The 19409-nt window shown below is 35.5% G+C and overlaps 1 protein-coding gene across 1 annotated transcript in view; it reads right to left on the bottom strand.

Annotated features, from left to right (window-relative positions):
* Positions 1-19409, bottom strand: part of atp13a1 (ATPase 13A1) — a 52265-nt gene that overhangs the window by 20857 nt on the left and 11999 nt on the right. Inside the window, exons 6-15 of the mRNA NM_001001403.2 lie at positions 17759-17865; positions 17554-17683; positions 13310-13365; positions 13092-13218; positions 9349-9486; positions 9142-9262; positions 7363-7520; positions 5181-5356; positions 1867-1977; positions 1644-1769 (exon numbers count right to left, since the gene is read on the bottom strand). Coding sequence (NP_001001403.2) covers positions 1644-1769; positions 1867-1977; positions 5181-5356; positions 7363-7520; positions 9142-9262; positions 9349-9486; positions 13092-13218; positions 13310-13365; positions 17554-17683; positions 17759-17865 — 1250 coding nt within the window. The remainder of the gene's footprint in view (positions 1-1643; positions 1770-1866; positions 1978-5180; positions 5357-7362; positions 7521-9141; positions 9263-9348; positions 9487-13091; positions 13219-13309; positions 13366-17553; positions 17684-17758; positions 17866-19409) is intronic.

Raw genomic sequence — 19409 nt, 5'->3', positions numbered from 1 at the left:
TATCGAAAACAGATATTGTTCAAGGTATCGTATTAAGGTATGGAATGATAACCAGTTTCAAGGTTTTCCGCGGTTTGGAAAAGTCGAGGCTTTAAAACCGACAGAATTTTTTGTTATGCCGATCATAAGGTATACAGCAGGTAGTTTGTCATGGTGGCCGGTTCATGAAAAGCATCCCAAACGAAGGGCCGTAGAGTTTTGACTTGCAATATGAGGGATGACACAACCTCATATAAGACCCCATATGCTGTATTTGTGCTCATAAAGACACCCACGTTGGCGTTTTCTACAATAAAATGTGAATATATTGCATTTTAAAACAACATAATATCACTGCATTGTCCAATTGACTTTTTTTTTTTACACAAACATTCAAATGTATTTCAGAGCACAACAAAAGCAGTGCATTGCTAAAGTATGACTTTTCTACATTCAGACACATTCATATGTTATGTTAACAATTAGGGATGCAACGATTATAGATTTTGGTTGACGATTATAAAGTCTGAAGAATAATCATGGTTTCACAGTTATCACGTCTAATGTAAATTCAAGCTTTTTATTAGGTAAGTAGCTATTTAGATTAACTGTTGTTAATCATTTTAATAATTCGTCTAACATATATATTTGTTTACATTGCATTGAAAGGCACGCACAACACACTGTGAGATGTTTTCTACTGCGTGCGCCTGGAAAGACGCTAGAGCGTTGCTCCGCTTGTGCATGCATATTGTCATTCTTACATTAGCAATAACAAACTTGTAAGCAGAAAAGACGTGATATGGGAACGGCCGCTGCTATAGTTAATCCAGTATGCGTGCGTAGTAGCCTCGGTGTACATAGCCTGCTTGGAACTTTAAACTAGCGCACAGGTGGCAACATGCCATAACATTCCGTGCAACAGAAAAGTGGCTTAGAGAAGCCTTTACAATTCATTAACTGTGACGAATTAAAGCATAGTTAATAGTGAAATCAGCTATCATTGCATCCTTGTTAACGATATCAGTGCACTGTACAAAAAGGCATTTTCTACAAAACATTTCCAAATGTTTTCAGCTGTCCAGACCACTCGCTTATAGTAACTTATGCTCTGCGCAACCTCTGCAGCTCGCGCTGTATTGAACAGACGCACGTCACTTCATAACTATAGCGGCCGTTTTTTGACAGCACTAAATTTATTTTTGATATCTTGGTCACACTATTTGGAGGGCCAAAACAAACTGCCTCGGGGGCAGGGTTCGGTCCGTGGGCCGTCAATTGTATAGCCCTGGTATACGGTATATGGTATAAGGTTTTCTTTTTTGTGTGTGTTGTAAAGAAAGCTGTGTCTTTGAAACTAATGAAGATAGCAGAGGTCAATGCTTTATTTTAATTATTTAGCCTGACAAGTTCACCTTTACAAAATATAATACATGTTTTTCTAAAATAAAATCTATTGTGATCAATGGGGGGAAAAAATACGTTTTTAAAAGTAAAACTGTGATATTTTTATCCAAGGTTATCATACCGTCAGAAACTTTTACCGGCGTATTTCTAAATGTATTGGTGTTTTTTGCATGTTTTAATGAACAAATTAGATCATACTGTGCCTATAATGCATTTGAAAACACACACAAGCTAGCATACAGCGATAACACACTCACATGGTGTGATGCCTCTTGTATTTCTCTGATCACTGCTTTGCTGTCTGACTTGAGAGGACAAGACACGACCATGAATCCAGCAAAGCGCAGGTCACACTCCAGCTGCTCACGGCTCACCTCTCTCACCTAAACACAGACACACACACACATAGAGCAATAGAGCAGAATAAACCACAGAGAAACCGTAAAGCTGGTGATCAGTATTTTACTCGCTGGTCAATACCTGCTGATGGCTCAGGTGGCCCATCTCTTTATATCCCAGCGCCAGCACTCGGGCTCCCTCGCGGGACATCTCTCTGTGCACCTCGTCATAGCTGGCCGGACACTCCGAGAACTGCAAATCAGCAACATTACATTATAAACACAAATAAATAAAACCTTATTTTTGACCCAATCTACACAATCTCAAGCAACTACTCAATGTGTTCAATAATGATTTAAAATATCTCTTATTGTGGGGGATTTCATTTCAAGGTGTTTTAGTTTGTTTGTTATTTGCAACGTGAGTGACAGAGTTGAAGACAAAATTATTAACCCTTTGAAATTTTAACTCAAGTAATTTTTAATGGAGAAAAATATTTTATAACAGTTCTAAAAACAAATTTCTAATAATAAATTTCTTTCATTCTAATAACAAAATGTCTTTGCCATGATGACAATAGGGTATATACATTATTATGCTAAAGGACTTATAATTGTTCAGTAATCTGGGTCAAACGGTTCCCTCACCATGTCTTTAAAATATGAACATTTATTTTACCCCAGTACTTTCAATGGCGTTTCAGCCTGCTGCTCCTGACGAGCGTGTGCGTGTAAACAGCTTTTCATCTCGTTATATGCTTGAACAACTAAATAAATGCTTAAGTCTATTTAACTGATTGTATTTTGATAACATTACAACATCGATGCTGTAAAAGAAACCGTTTAAATGTGGAAAAAAAAAAAAAAAAAAAAAAAACAATCACATTAACCGACCACTGGAAGTTTATCGGTATGGAACGAAACACTAGCTGTGCATACACCCTATACATAATATTTATCTAGTTATTTTGCAAAATATACTAGTATTCAGCTTAAAGGTGTGCTTTAAAGGCCTATACAGGTTAGTCAGGTTAACAAGACAGGCCAATTCATTGGACAACAGTGGTTTGTTCTGTAGCTAATAAAAATAGAAAAGAATCTAAGGGAGCTAATGATATTTACCTAAGTTTTTTTTTTTTTTCAGACAAACTAAACAAATTCATGTTTTGTTTAGAATTTACCAGTATGAATTAATTCACAGAAGTAGAATAATTGAATTTACTTCAAGAATAATTATATTTTTAACTAAAGCTGCCTAAAATTGTCAGACAATTGCACATAATTATGACTTGTTTGTTTGTTTGTTTATTTGCATATTTCTTGAAACATCAACTATTTATGGCTATATCATGGCAAGATAATCCAGATGAAAACATATTACATAAACATAACAACTTAATTGAATAAGAGATGATACAAAAAAAGCATTATATAATTTTTCAGTTTAAGAGTATTCTTAAAGAAAACAAAAAAATTCTTCCTGGGATAAATTTCAAACTGCAAAGAGTTCAAACTGCATGATTTTAACCCCGATTTTGACTCGCCGACAGGTTTTGAGAAATTGCCAACAAATGCCTGGCAAATCAGTGCTCGTGCACGTGAGCAACAATCACACAGTATGAAGCATCAAAGACGCAATCTGAGAGAATCGCTGATGAGTCGGCAATGCCTGTGAGATATTTGGTGTGCGAAATAACTGAAGCTGTCGGTGATTCAAATCATGCCGTGTGAAATGAGTTTTGACTGAAAATAACATCGGTGATGACCTACAGCCAATAAGAGAGCAGCATTCGCTGGTGTGTGTGTGTTTGTACCTGCATGCCAGCTAAAGGTTGAGGGAGAACTTAAAAGCGCTCATTTTCAGATTATTCGGACCCAAGAAATAGAGGAAAAACTAGTGGAGGTTTGACAGGAGCACCCGTGTCCGTTTGACGTTTTATACAGAAAGTTAAAAAAGAAAGTTGAGGAAAAATCGCTAATTCACTTTAAACCCAGGTGAGCAAATATGTACATTTTCTATCCTATTAAAGGCTTCTTTCTCATTATAAAGTTAATAATAATAATTATTATAATTAATAATAATTATTAAGTTGTCGACGATTCTTCCTATTGTAAAGTCATGCAATGTGAAAGTCCCTGTCGCCAATCCATCATGCAATGTAAAGAAAGTAGCGACAAAACGCTAGCCCAGATAGTCACACAGTGTGAAAACATGTGACACGACTACTTTGAAAATCAAGCAGTCTGAACTCGGCATTAAAAACATCAATCAAAGTGCTCTCAGTACAGAAATCTTCTCATATTTATAAAAAAAAAAAAACACTAATAGTCTTGTAGAATATAATAAGAAATTATTGACAGTATATAGTATATATAGTATTCATAAAAAAAGAATGTCACTAATTTGTTTTGATATACTGGATGGTTACATTTTACGGTATTTGTAGCTACTGCCATGCTACAGGCCATGTTTGAATCACATTTAAAGAAATTTTAAAAATGCCATTTCTATTGTTTTTCGATTTATAGGGACTTTATGTAGTATTTTATGTAGAGAAGCAATTCAATTACTTTTCATACAAAGCAATTAGAATATTTAGGTATAATTTAACTGATAGAATTAGTAATCAGTAGAGCCAGACAGAATCAGCAGACATTTTGTGTTATTTCTGTGGGGAATATTGTAATAAATCTGAATGATTTTGATAGTATCATAACTAAAAACTTTATATATGAAATAAAAATAATTGCTTTTTATTTAATGTTTACATTGCAAACCCAAGTAGACCCACTTATTTGATAAGCAAAGCAAGTCTCTCATATATTATCTACTAAAAGACAGAAAATATTACTTTACAAACTGTATTGTAAATAAATGATATGAACGTTTTAATATTTGTCATTAATATTAGTGAAATTAATAAAAAAACCTGAATAAACATACATTTACACAAGTAAATGAATAGATTCATTCACCAAAAATGTGCAGTGTATCACCTATTTACTCTCCCTCAGGTGGTTCAAAACCTTTATATGTTTCTTTACTCTGCTGAACACATAACAAGATCTAATAAATAAAGCTGAAAACTGTAACCATCAACATCCATAGTAGGAAAACAAATACTATGAAGTCAAAAGTAACAAGGTTTCCAACATTCTTCAAAATATCTTCAGTGTTCAACAGAAGACAGAAGCTTATATACGTTTTGAGAGAGTAAATAAGTAAGTTTATTTTTGAGTGAGCTATCACTTTAAATACTTTATTTTTTGAAGTAACTTACCCAACACTGTATACTCAGGGTAAAGTTTAACAGCTAGTTAAATCAGGGAGGAGCGTCTCTTGCTAGCTAAAGAATGTGCACGTCAGGGTTTTCTTTCAGTTTTTGTCAAAAGCAGAGCAGATGTGTGTGGCGTGTGTTGGACATAATCCAGCTAAAGAGCAACAGATCTGCTCACCATGTTTCTGAGGGTCTCCGGGGCTCCTTTCACAGTAGAGATGTAGCAGAGCTCGGTGGAGCCCATGCGCTCATATGACGCCAGCACAGACATCCTCTTCAGAGCGCTGGTGAAGTGAAACCTCTGATGGATCTTCAGCCCTGGAGTCTTTATGCTGCGAGCAAACACCTTCTCATCTAAACAGACCAAAAGAAAACATGTCATAAATCACTATTACTCGCGGATAATCCTAAAGTATTGATATTATGTAATGCATCGATCCTTAAATTGAAGTATCGATCTTTTCTATGACTTGTTTTTTTTAAATAAGTGATCACTGATTTTAGATTATCTTAATAATAACAAAGAGCTAAGAATCAGCAAGAGGCGACACTCAACAGAGTTCAGGTTTCATTGCAACAGCTGTACCCAGCATTTTGGAGTGAAAGCGATCAACCAGTCTATTGGATCTGTCACGATGGCAAGAAGCTACTTTGTTTTGTTTTCTATTTATTTATTTATTTGAAAAGCGCATTAAAACTGAAATACAACCTGAAAGATGACAATACAACACTTACAATCACAAGACTGGTGATCGTTAGCACTTTTAATGGTTTATTTCACAGACTAAATGTTTAATATATTATATTTCCTTGAAACTATCACCTTTAGGTGAAATCACTTTAATTTAATAGTTTACGCACTAGCACAGGGGTGGCCAACCCTGTTCCTGGAGACTCTCCTTCTTGCAGATTTCAGTTGCAACCCATATCAAACACACCTAAACCAATTAATTTGGACCTGAACACCACGTGATAATTACAGGCAGGTGTGTTTTGATACGGTAGCAACTGAAATCTGCAGGAAGGTGGCTCTTCAGGAACAGGGTTGGCCACCCGTGCACTAGCATAATTCAAACTAATACTAACATGGTAAATTAAATGAACATGACTTTCAAAAAGGGGTGTTGATAACAGACGGACAGTACACTTTTTGTTGCAGTATTATATGTTATAATAGTATTTTTCCAGTGTTATCTGTTAAAGAAAGACATGAAGAAATAAAGCTTTTATGTAAAATGTTAATATTATTATTATAAATATGTCTCCTGATCTCCATCCAATCAAACACATATGGGGAATTATTTAGTTAAGCATCTCTTTGAGCAACTCTAAAAGAGGGTCATTTTTGAAAAACAGAAAAGATAGATGTTGCAAAGTGAAGCCAACTTGTTCATTCCATGCCTAGAAGCCTTGGTGCTCAATAAAATCAAAATAATAAGAAACAAACAATAATAAAATGGAATATAATTCATGAATAAAATAAGTTAAAATAACAGCTCACACACAGTGTTAAACGCCAGACTATAAAGACAGTTTTTTTTAAGCTGTTTGGTCCACTTTGTTTGATTGGTATCAGACCTATGGATTTTTGGGCTGATGCCGATAACTCTTTAGATATGGAGGCCGATAACCGATATACCATAGCCGATAAACATAAATATTTCAAAATGTTATATTTTTATACAACTGATTTTATTTTAAAAACTTCATAAAATGTGACCTGAGCTTAGAGTAGCCTAAAAAAGGAATGATTTCAAAACTACAAGGTGATTATATGGCCCTTTTCACAATTTCACATAAATCAGCATGCAAAAAATAAAATAATTTCTTTGTCTTCACATAGCAAATTAACATGCAAATTAACTGTTGTGTAAAAATAATAGGTTAAATGACAAAACTGGATTCAATTAATTTAAACATATTTTTAAATAAAATGAAAGAACTAAGAACTGAAAGCAGGAACAGGGTTGGCCACCCCTGTGTTACAGTAATGTACAATTGTTAGTCATTTGACGTTTTCATAACCGCACTCTCACAAGATTCTATCCTGCTTACAAGGCAGGCAGTTCTGTACAATTAAGTAATTTATTGGCTTGAAGATATCGGCCTAATTTTAATATCGGACCAATAACGATAACATTAAAAATAGAATTTTTCAGCCCATATCGATATGACCACCAAAACATTGTGCATATCTAATGTAAAGGCAGAGTGTTTTAAAGCCTAAGGCCTGCCACTGCAAGTGCACAGTAATAAATCTCCTCAATAAAATCCAAATGTCCAGCAATGTGGAAATCATAAAGCCTAAAAGATGATGGTGTGTGGCTCAGCCTTTGTCTTGTGCAGTGTATTAATCAGACCTTTAGTGAGCGTCCAGTCTGCTGCGGTCAGCATAGCCTTCTCCAGGGGATCCCCCACCAGCTGACCATCATCTAGAGTGACCAGCGAATGACATGTGGCCACCACCCGATGAGTGTCCACTGGAATCTCTGATACTGGCATCACTTGTTTCCCCTCTCTGAGGAAAAGAGGAACACGATTACACACATTTCACATTTTTGGCCTTCACAGATGCAGAAGCTGTCATATTTGGGTAAACTTATACACTTGTAAAACCAAACTATAGTAAATGTAATATTCGCTTTCCCATTCGGGGTTTGTGACATTAGACCCCTATTAGAAATGTACATTTTTTAAAAACATATTATTTGATATGTGGGTACATTTGGCATGACCAAGATAAACCCTCTGTTATTTTACTTTAATAAAACTTAAAATAAACAAATAAATAAATAAAACAAAGTAAATCATGCTATCTATTAAAAACAATGTCTCTGTGTACAGTTAAAGTCAGAATTATTTGCCACCCTTTGCCTTTTTTTTCTTTTTTAAATATTTTCCAAATGATGTTTAAAAGAGCAAGTAAATTTTCACAGTATGTCTGATAATATTTTTTCTTCTGGAGAAAGTCTTATTTTGTTTTATTTCGACTAGAATAAAAGCAGTTTGAAGTTTTTTAAACACCATTTTACGTTTATGTAAAGGGATGAGTTTTTGCTATTATCATGAGGAATGGTGTAACTGGTTTTAGTTTTCTTTTCCTAATTAGGGAATTTAATTAAGATAATTTGCTGTTTAATGTCTAACAGCTGTGGTGAAATAAACATCTCTTAGCAAAAAAAAAAAAAAAAAAAAAAAAGATAATTATTTAGATGAATTATTGGTGGTTGAATGGGTGTTGGACCGCTTGGGTAACTTTACTTTGACAACTTTTAAAATTAAGACCCGTTTAAAATTATTTAAGACCTTCAACGCAATATTTCTGCAAGTTTAGGACTTTTTAAGGCCCAAAATTTAAGATATTTTAAGACCCAGCAGACACCTAGTTAACAGGAATATATAGGAACTAATGAGAATAAACTGTGAATTTGATAAATTGAAGTTTGGCCTATGTCAGGATACTTAATTATAATTGAAAAAAACACTTACTGCATAATTTTGAACAACATTTATCAACCAAATGTTTATAGTTAAGTTTGCATATAAAGATTATATGAAGTCCTCTATATTTCAAAGTAATTTAAATAAATTCCTGTAAAGCTTCAAATGAAATATTTCCAAAATTCACAAGATGAAGTTCCTATGGAAATGCTCCAGAAATTAATCAGAAATTGTCCGCCCCTTTGCCAATAGTGCACACTCCTATTTTACCCAATAACAAAATATTAAATCCATATTGACAAAAATCATCTCCAATCAAATTCCCCTCACTTTAGTAAAGTGAAAACATGTGAATAGTTTTCTAAAGAAAGACAAATACGAATTACAGATTCCAACCAAGATATTTGGAAAAAAATGATGAATAAAGCGCAATATTCACTTCAGATATGAAGCTAAATTACAGAAGAGAAATCAATTTTAGACATGATACTTTCATAATAATATTTATACAGAGACTCTTGTTTTATTATATGCCAAAGAGTTTGTGTGCTCACAAATGAAGATATATTAAATTTATCTTATTCTCCCCGTAGATGTTCATCTGAATCAACATGTTTTCGAAATCCAGAAATGAGCATTCATTTAAGTTGTACACATTAACCTTCAAATAGTCTGCGAAAAGCAGACTATTCAATCACCTGAGCCCTGCGACTCCACGGACCACCAAGCTGTCGCTGGTCAGAGTGCCGGTCTTGTCGAAGCAGCAGATCTCCACTTTCCCAGCAAAGGGGATCCTGAAAGGTTCTGTGCAAAACACATCTGTGAGAAAAACACATAAGAGGCAAGTGTGAGAAGGCAAGGAGGAAGCCTGTGATAAACAGATAATAATGCTGAATCCAACCCACAGAGTTTGGCCAGGGCTATGAGAGATGTGTTAACAGCCAGCGAAAGTTCTATGGGTAATTCAGGAGGAACCACTGACGTCAGGATCAGCGTGCACTCCAGAAACAGCTTATACTTGTTTCTGCTTGGATCCTTTGTCCCTGGAAGACACAGAGAAAGAAAGAGGGATTTAAGAGACTAAATATAGATAGTAAGCACATCTCAATCAACACCCTAGCTCCCTAGGTAGTTCACCTGTAGGTTGTGGGCACTTCCTTATTATACATCATCAAAACTGGAATTTAGATACAACAGCAAATCTAATAACGTCTTTATATTAATTTAACCATGTTTTAAGAGTACATTATAGCTAAATGATTAGAAATTTTCATATACCAGCAACATTTTAGCCATTAAACAATTATAAATGTTAGGCTAAATGCTATAGTTAATCTATTATTTGTCATTACGTTTGATGATTTGGGTCACGTGGTTCATATTTTGCATTTCCAAACTTCCATTAAAAGCGTATTGTGAGTAATCATTGTGCCTGATTTTTACACTTCTTCAATACTAGCTTTATTGCAGAGTGCATTAAAAATATACTTGTTTTTTGTTGCTCTTAATAAAAAAAAATCTTGTAAATTCAGCCTTTTTAAAATTTTGTCTCTGTTTCTTTTATAAACACACTGAGTTAAGTTGAGTTCAGTTCACAGTGCATTGTGGGACATTTAGGGTGCAAATATTTCAGTTGTGGTTGAGACTTAAAATGGCTGTTGACCTGATCAGCATACAGACAGCTGAACAAGGGTGCTAATTGAGACATCCCATGTCAGTGGTTCTCAATTCCGGTCCTCGTGCCTCCCCCCACCCTGGTTTTTTTGTGTCTCTCTTATTTGACACACAAGGATCAGTTCATGGATATCTCAGTTAATCAGTCAATGATCTGAATCAGGTGTGTTAAGTAAGGAAGACATAGGCTGCGTTCGAAACCGCCTACTACTCAGTAGGTACTGCATTTGAATTTAAATGTACTACTCGGCCGTTAAAAAAAAGTACGCTCTATACAGATTGAATGTGAAAAATATGAATGGAATTCGGACGTACTACATCCGCCATTTTGTCATGGTCACGTGACCTACCTGCATCAGTTGTGTCGCCTCACTTCCATTCATGAATTCTCTCATGGGGCATTATGGGATAGCGCAGCGTATATGGGATGCGCACTTCAGTATCTCGCCGGAAGTAGTAAGTCATCCGGGTACTTCTCGCCTACTGATTTTCGAATTCTATGAATTCAAACATACTACTCGGCTGGCATACTGATTTTAGCGAACTATATAGTATGGAAGTATGCAGTTTCGGACGCAGCCATTGGCTGTTATCATTATGCATTCTTTAGAGATCTTGCGTCCTTGTGTTCTTGTGCAACGTAATCAACCGCCCAAGTTCAGTTTCAAAACCTTCAGTACTGAATTCACTCTAGATGTCTCAGAAGTCATTGCTATGGGTTAAAGGAGTTGGAAAGCACAGCATTTTATATATATATATATATATATATATATATATATATATATATATATATATATATATATATATATATTTATATTTTTAAAGTTCAGAGATTTAACTGATTTATTTCAGTAGTTTCTCTAAATGAGACGGTTAAAGCAAATTATCATGAAAATCTTAATAAAGGCATAAGCACATCAAGACTTGTTTATTTGTTGAAATTTAAATTAAAATCTGTTTTATTTGTGTTGTGCAAAGTATATTTGTAAGGTTTTTGTTCATGTTATATATACTGAAAAGGGAAAAAAACTATAAATCGTTGTACTAATGCTGTAATGTTTAAATAATGTTCTGTTAAAAACGAGCAAAATTTATGTGACCATCAGAAAGAACTCAGCATCTCATTTCTCACATGACGGGTTCTCTGTTCTCACGGCCTCCTGAGTTTGTTCTTTCCAGGTGACCTGGCAAGACCGGTCTCCACAAGAACACGAGTCTGTTCTCTGCGTTCTTGAAATTGAGAAACAGCCATACAAAAGGTGCAGGGCAGGGGCCCTGAGGACCGGAATTGAGAACCACTGCCCTATTTAATACAGCTGATTTAGATAACCAGCATGTTAAAAGCGCTCCATTCGTGAACTGTGTTCTGTGGTTACTTTTCTATAATTATACAACATTTGAAAAATAAAAAGAAATTAACAGCAACAAATAATACATTAGATAAAATTATTTAATTCAGACCATTCATGTATGATTTTACACAATGGCATTAGCTGCAATAGCATCTTAATAGAGAAGTGTAAAGTGCAACCTAATATATCTCCACAAATAAATACAACATAAACTTACATATCACTCACTAAAATGCCATTTATATGAAACAGACTCCTTTCAAACTCGAGTAATGGTGGAATATGTTGTAGAGTCCAACTTCTAGGACACTTAGGGCCTCACACTATGCTATCCGAACCATGCCCAAGCCAGTTTCCCGTATCGTTTGAGAAGTGTGAGTGCTCTGAATCAGGCTCACTTGAGGTGTGCTTGAGGTGTGCAACATGCAACATGCGCCTAAGCCCGAAACTGAAAGCGAGATGTGACTTTTAAGGGACTGTTTCATATGGCTTAATTAATCATTTTTACTGTTCAGTGAATGAAAACGGTTGTAGTTTATTAAAGACGCAAACCCCCTCAGCAAAACTCCTTATTCCTGCAGCACGAGGACTTTATGAATGTTTATGAGCGTCAAAAGTGGCGGATCTATTCGACAAAATATTTGACTGTGTGTCACTGCATATCAAACGATTTTAAATGATATAACTAAAGTAATCCCCACTGTGCTGAGCGTGAGCGTTTACTGAACAGCGCAGCATCGATGACAAAAGCGTGCCCAGACCCGAATATAATGTGAGTGCGGGCGGTCCCTTAAAAGTGACATTGCGTCTTCAGTTTCATGCTCATGCGTGCTTTGCACTCACACTACACGTGTAGCGTGCCAAAGCCCAACCGAACTACGCTTGGCAAATAATTTCCATCTGGGCCAGGGTCAGCCAACTGAACCGTGCATGGGAATGGTTGGGAGGACTCACACTTGTCAAACGAACTAGGAAATGGGAGTCAAACGTGCCTGGGCACGTTCGAATAGCTAGCGCCAGTATACACTTAGAATTTGTATTCTTGTAAATTTGTGCTTTCAGTCTCTTTCCGGGTCAGAGCACCAAATTGTTGGAAATTTCAGGCATCTTCAAAAAAAAAAAAAAACATCTACAAGACTCTGATTTGAGTCAGTTGCCCCCTGTAATATATATGTTATGGGGGCAGCGTTTATGCGTGGAAATAAAAAAATAAATAAATAAATAAAAAAAAAACTGGCATGACAAGTTTAGTTGAAAGTCTTGTTCAAGGTCTTGTATAGATTCTGAATGGCATGAAAGTATCAGCCAGACACTGCCCTAAGCATTTGTATTACTTTAGGATCTGTCAATGATTAGCAAGGCAAAATGTTTATTATCTCTCGCGCATGGGTATGCGTATATGGGTATGCGTATATGTATAATTCTTCTTTATGATCAGAGTAAAACTGTATCAAATTAAAGCAAGTGAAATGAAAACTTGTCGGCATATCACTTAAACAGAATTAAGATATACACTACTGATTTTATTTTTCAAATATTGCTGAAGGTAAAACGTGTTATCATATTATCCACAGAAACTGTTTTGAACATTGACAATAAGAAGAAATGTGCAGATAACTTACCTTCGACCCAAACATACACAGCAGCCGCAATGGCAAAAACCAATAAGAACAGAATGAAGATGAAAGTCTCCAGGTTGTTGGCCGTTACCCTTTTCACACCAAACAGAATCGTTCTCAATAATTTGCCCTAAATATAGACACAGCAAAGTTTAAGATGTTAATAATAAACCAACCTGAAAGAAAAAGTAAAACGCCATCTCCTTGATTCAATGCCTCACCTGAGAGGTGTAGAAGCCCGTTCTTAAAACATAAGCAACACAGCCGTTGTCTACAGCTGTGAAAAGACAGAATAAGACATTACATAATAACACATGCAAATCTTAAAGGGGTGATCCACTACAATATCGTATTTTAAACTTTAGTTTACGTGTAATAAAGCTGTGTAAATATAAACAACATCTCTGAATGTAAGACGCTCAAAGTTCATTGCAAAAGGAGACATTGGCTTTTACAGAGTTAGCTTAGCAAAGCATACAGCGAACGAAATTGGGGACAAAAAAAATAAAAAATACATCCGGGCTATTGAGATCAGGAAAGGCTTCTGGTTAAGTGCATTCACCTCACGCACACAACTCTCACAGCAAAGAGGCATGGCCAGAGGCGCTGTAATGTTAAAGCAGTAAAAGCTAAAATGCTGTCCAAACGCTGCTTTACTACAAAGATTCCTTCTTCTGTTGCTGTATTTGGGCTTCTAAAGTACACGACACAAAGAGAGAAGTGCATACAGTTTAATTTGTAGTATGTTAAAGTGAATTATATGAAAAAATATATATGTATAGCGCTAGCATTTGACAAAGGACAACTTCCAGAATCCCTCTCAGTTCAGAGCTGGAATCGGCTAAAAACTTGTTTAACAGACAAAGCTGTGGATTGTGAGTCACAACCTGTAAATATTTTTTATTAGTTTAAATTGATCAATGCTAGCACAGTTTCTAGCATTAACAGTATGTTGTAGCAAGGATGAAATCCTGTTTGGCACCGCTAACGATTTAGCATCAAATTCACATTTATCAGTTAAACATCTGTAAGCACCCACAATCTTCACCAGCACTTCAGTATCTCTCTATGCGGCCGCTTTTCCTGTGTTCTACATATCAAATAACAAATTTGCAAAAGATATAAGAATGTTTTACTTTACTTAAACATGCTTATAACACCAATGTATGTGAAAGACACTAGTCAAGTTTTATTTTAAAGAGCAGGAATGAGCAGTGTGCTCTTCATTTCTGTCTGATTGAGGCAGCTAACACTGCTCTGAGCCTCTGACTGGACTGTTTACAAATCGCAAAAGCGCACGCTTGTAGGGAAGTGACATGCAGCCAATCCTCGAATCACGGCACATTATGTTAGCTGAACAATCAGAGCCTCGAGGCCAGCCCTTTCAAAGGAACTAGGAAATATGTCAGTCATTTTCATGTTAGCTGAGTAGCTGTATATAATCAAAGTAAGATTTATGAAAAAATTGCTTGATTTTCTACAAGTAAAGCATTAGCTCACATTGCTTTGCATCTTATAAACATAGCCAAGCTTAAAAAATACACTGGGGACCACCCTTTTAAACTGAGAAATTAATCACATTTATAAATCACTAAATTGCATGTATGAGCTGCCTCAAAGGGATAATTTACCCAAAAATCTACATTACCTCACAATTTACCCTATCTCACATGGTTTTATACCTTTATAAGTTTATTTCTTCTGTACAAAAAAAACATATATGTTGAAAAAAACAAAATGCTGGTTGATGGTACTTATTGGCTTCCATAGTAAAAAAAAATATTTGCAATCCCAGCTCACAAACAGGTTACAAACAAGAGTAAGTAAATGATGACCGATTTCATTTTGGGTGAACTATCCCTTTAACTAAAAAATAGCTTGCAGTACAATAGAGCTGCACAATTCTGGCTAAAATGAGAATCGCAATTTTTTTGCTTAAAATAAATATCACAATTTTCTCACGATTCTGTAGATGTAAAATAAAGGTATGGTAAAATCAAAAACAAGGCACAACATCGATATTAATATTATGTAGAGGTCTACTTGTTTTTAAAAATAATTAGATTCTACTTATAATAATTCTGATGTTGAATTATTATGTTTGCGATATATGCTTGCAATCTGTCATATTAGACCATTTTATTCACTGGTAAAATCAGACATTTGCCATAATCAGATTATATTCAACAATATATAGGCTAGAGTAGTTATACTGACATTGTAAACATTTATTTTCATGCACAACTGTGGGTTCGCTATGAAAGAAAAAAAACATATCCAAATGCTTGCCGTAATCATAACTCTAACATGCGATATGATCATTTAAATGAAAAGCACACTTTCGGTTTTATTTTGACTGCTAAGTGTTTGTTCATACTTCGCGCTCGGCTCCCAAACGATCACTCTGTGCCACAAACAGAATATTATTTACAACTGTATTACCTGTTACTCGCAACATTTGCAGGTTCTGTTCACTAAAGTAGACGCGTGCGCGTCTATCATTAAGTAAACAGCACGCGCGCCCTCTCTGTGATAACAGCTCAGAGTCAGCAGCTCACGTCACTTGTGATTTCCCAGACGCGAAAACATCATTATATGAAGACAAAAATAACATTTTTAGGTGAATTATACCTTTTAAACACAGTATGTGACTCATTCAACATCATTTGGAGGTGTCCATGTCACTGAGCAACGTATGTGAAACAATGAAAAGACTCGTACAGCCACCTTTTCTTCTCTCCTGAACTCGAAAATATGATTGGCAGAATTGTAGAAATGCTGGATTAAGATCGTCTAGGGGGTCGAATCGAGATTGCGATCTTTTAACGATTAATTGTGCAGCTCTACAGTACAAACAAAAAATATATCAGAAAATTTTCAAGATAGACACAGTATTGTGTTTTCCCTCAAGTAATTTTTGCTAAAGCCATTTCATCATCTAATTTAGTAAAGGCCTGGGGCCTCATGTATCAACGCTGCGTACGCACAAAAACTTTGCGTACGCCAGGTTTCACGCTCAGAATCGCTCACGTTTAGATTTACTAACAATATACTGAACGTGGGAATGTGCGCAGCTTCACGGCAGCTTTCTGGCTGGCGTACGCACATTTTTTGTGCGTGTGTGTTTTATTTCCATTGGCGACTCCTAGAGGCAGTTGTGTTAAATTCCTCTCTACAAAGTGTCTGAGCCTTGCAATGGCAGCAGTATGAGACAAGTTCATCTAGCAGGTATATAAGGTTTCCATACCATACAGTTGACCAGCTAAACATTAAAGCGCAATTTGCAGCGGTCGCCTGTTTTCCCAATGTAATCTGAGCTATCTACTGCACGCACATTGCTATAAAGACACTATCTGAAAATGAATTTGCATGCGTGAATCAGAAACATTTCCATTCAATAAATGTGCAAATAAAATATGATGCACAAACTTATTGATGATTCCTACTTGTCTTTCTCGTTATAAATAGTAGGCAAAATCTGATATGTAGCGGGGGAATAAATAAAAAAGAGTTCATTATACGCTAGATTCGAACCGAGTTCATGCTTGAACATGTCACAGCATGTAGACATGCGACTTATAAGCTGCGCCACTGAGATTGATGTGAGTACTGCAACATTTTACACCTATAAATCACACTATTTCGTTTTAATTCACTCAGTGCGATGTTCAGACCCAACTGTGTTAACCGCATCAGCTAAACTCTCTATTTTTTTCTTTTGTTGTTAATCCTGGAGAACAAACATGCAAATAACACCTGCTTGCTTTTGCCATTGCTTTTTCATTGGGTTTTGCCATTAGCATAGTCATTAGCATATTCATACGGGGGAGGAGGCGGGGAGGGGTTTTGTGCTCGTGCATGTTGCGCTCAGTTTCACGTTCATTCGAATGTACAAAAGAATATGCGTGAGATTCGGCGTACGCAGTGTTTACAGCATTGTGCGTACGCAATGTTTTAGTAAGGTTTCCACGCAAGTCTTCGTACATGAGGCCCCTGGTCCTGGCTTAAGCTTAAACCTTGTTTATGCAACCAGCCCTTTATCATTTAAAACGAGTAATAGGGGTTTATTGTGTGATACATTCACAGCTAAGGTCTATTTTGTTTTTTGCATAGCAGAAAAAAATACCAGAATAATACACTGTCCTCATTTGTGAGAATGAGGTTTAGATGAATATGCAAATATTAGTGCTGTCAAATTATTAATCACAATTAAGTCACACCCAATACAAAAGTTTACTTAATATTTATACATGTGTACGGTTTATATGTATGTATATGTATAAATACACACATACTGTATATAAAATACAACATTTTTAAGGTGTTTAACAGCTAGACCAAACTTGATCTGAAAGCTTTCTTTGGCAAGCGGTTTTAAATATATTGAACTGAACAGGTTGGTTTGGTCTGACATTCTTTCATATTACGTCAAATGATTCATTACAGGTGAAGCACATGTACTAACGTTTTAGGCCTGCGCTGGCTCGCAGTGGTGGGCTGTGCTGAACCACTTTGGTGCCGCCTGAAATAATGTGAAGTCGGGAGTCAGTCTGCAGGTCTAGGATCCTGTTAGGGTCCAGGTCCTCTATAGGTTCCTGTAGACACAGCATAGGCAATTACCGAAAGCTGATGGTATAATAGTTTGAAGTGGAAAAAGCAAGCAGACGCACCTTCATCTGCGGCACAGACTCTCCTGTAAGCATGGCTTCATCCACAATGCAGCGGCCCCTCAGCAGCAGCACGTCACATGGGACCAGGTTATCCTGAGGAGAACGTCCTGTCAAGACACAGGAAATAGATGCTCATTACTCATGCTAGTGAGCGTAGCATTTACTTTTGTACGGTTATTGTTATTACCTTTTTGTAATTATTATAACATTATTTTGTAACATTACTATTTAAAGTAACGTGAAGTTCATCCCATTAAATACAAACGTGACAAACAAAAGTTTATTAAGTTTTATTCTTAATTTTAAATAGTATTATCCAACTGTTGGAGGTTATTAAGGTGTTTTTTAAAAATAAACTTCTGCATTTATTTGACTAAATATGAGTAAAAAAAATATATATATTTTGGCAAAATACTAGTGCAGTTGAATATAATTATATTTTAATGAATTCATTTTGAAATGTCATTTATTTCTGTGATGTCAAAGCTGAATTTCCATCATCATTATTTTAGTCTTCAGTGTCATTAGAAATCCTTCAGAAATCGTTATAAGCGTCTTTTTAGGGTTATTTGATGCATTCACACAACCAGCGTTTTTAAAAATCTTCTTCACCATTATAAATGTTCTATTATCAATTTATCAACTCAATGAATGCTTCCTAAAGAAAAGTATTTATAAGAAAAAAAATACTTAAATGACAGCAGTAGTGCACATATTACTTTACTATGTCATAGGGCTGTGCAATTAATCAAAAACGCAATTTTGAATTTAGCTTCTAACAATTACGAAAAACCATTTATCGAGATAAACAATTATTGCATCATATACTGCCCCCTTTCCAGTTGTACACATTTATTGCTCTGCAAAGCTCATTTCCACGTGAAAATGACTAAAAGCATGTGCTGTAATGTAACTTTTGCAGCACGAGATGCGCATCATTCATTGATTAACATTTGAATCATTCATATTTTTATAAGCGCAAAAGAGTGCTTGCTGTTGTTGTGTGTGCGCGCCGCGCTTAGCCTCGGAGACAAGCAGAGCACACACATTTAACGCCATCTTAATGAGAGCGCTTTAATGGTCAAATACATGCACATTTGTGTCAGAGCATGGTGTTTAGTGATTATTCTTATTAACCCTCATTTGTGTAATAAACAAGTTGAGAATCAAAAGATGAGAAAGAGAAACCATATCAGAGCTGCATTATTCTTAAAGTGACAGCATACAATGATCCTGATGCCGCCTGTTTTTATTTTTAATCAAACAACAAAAGGAGAAAATCCCTCACTGCTCTCGACTAAAGGACTTTTGTAGCAAAAGTTTTTTTTTTCTTACAGTGAAGATGCTTAAAGCACAGTTTAAACATAACATATATAATAACTCATTTCTAATAACTGATTTCTTTTATCTTTGCTATGATGACAGTACATTATATTTTACTAGATATTTTTCAAGATACTAGTATTCAGCTTAAAGTGACATTCAAAGGCTTAATTTGTGTAATTAGGCAAGACATAGTATAACAGAAGTTTCTTCTGCAGACAATCAAAAATATATATTGCTTAAAGGGGCTAATAATATTGAGCTATTAAAACAAGTTTCAAAATATTTAAACCTGCTTTTATTCTAGCCAAAATAAAACAAATAAGCC

The sequence above is a fragment of the Danio rerio genome, chromosome 3 (genome assembly GCF_049306965.1).
Source record: "Danio rerio strain Tuebingen ecotype United States chromosome 3, GRCz12tu, whole genome shotgun sequence".
Lineage (NCBI taxonomy): Eukaryota > Metazoa > Chordata > Actinopteri > Cypriniformes > Danionidae > Danio > Danio rerio.
The sequence above is the reverse complement of the archived record's forward strand: the minus strand, read 5'-3'. Positions and strand labels throughout refer to the sequence as shown.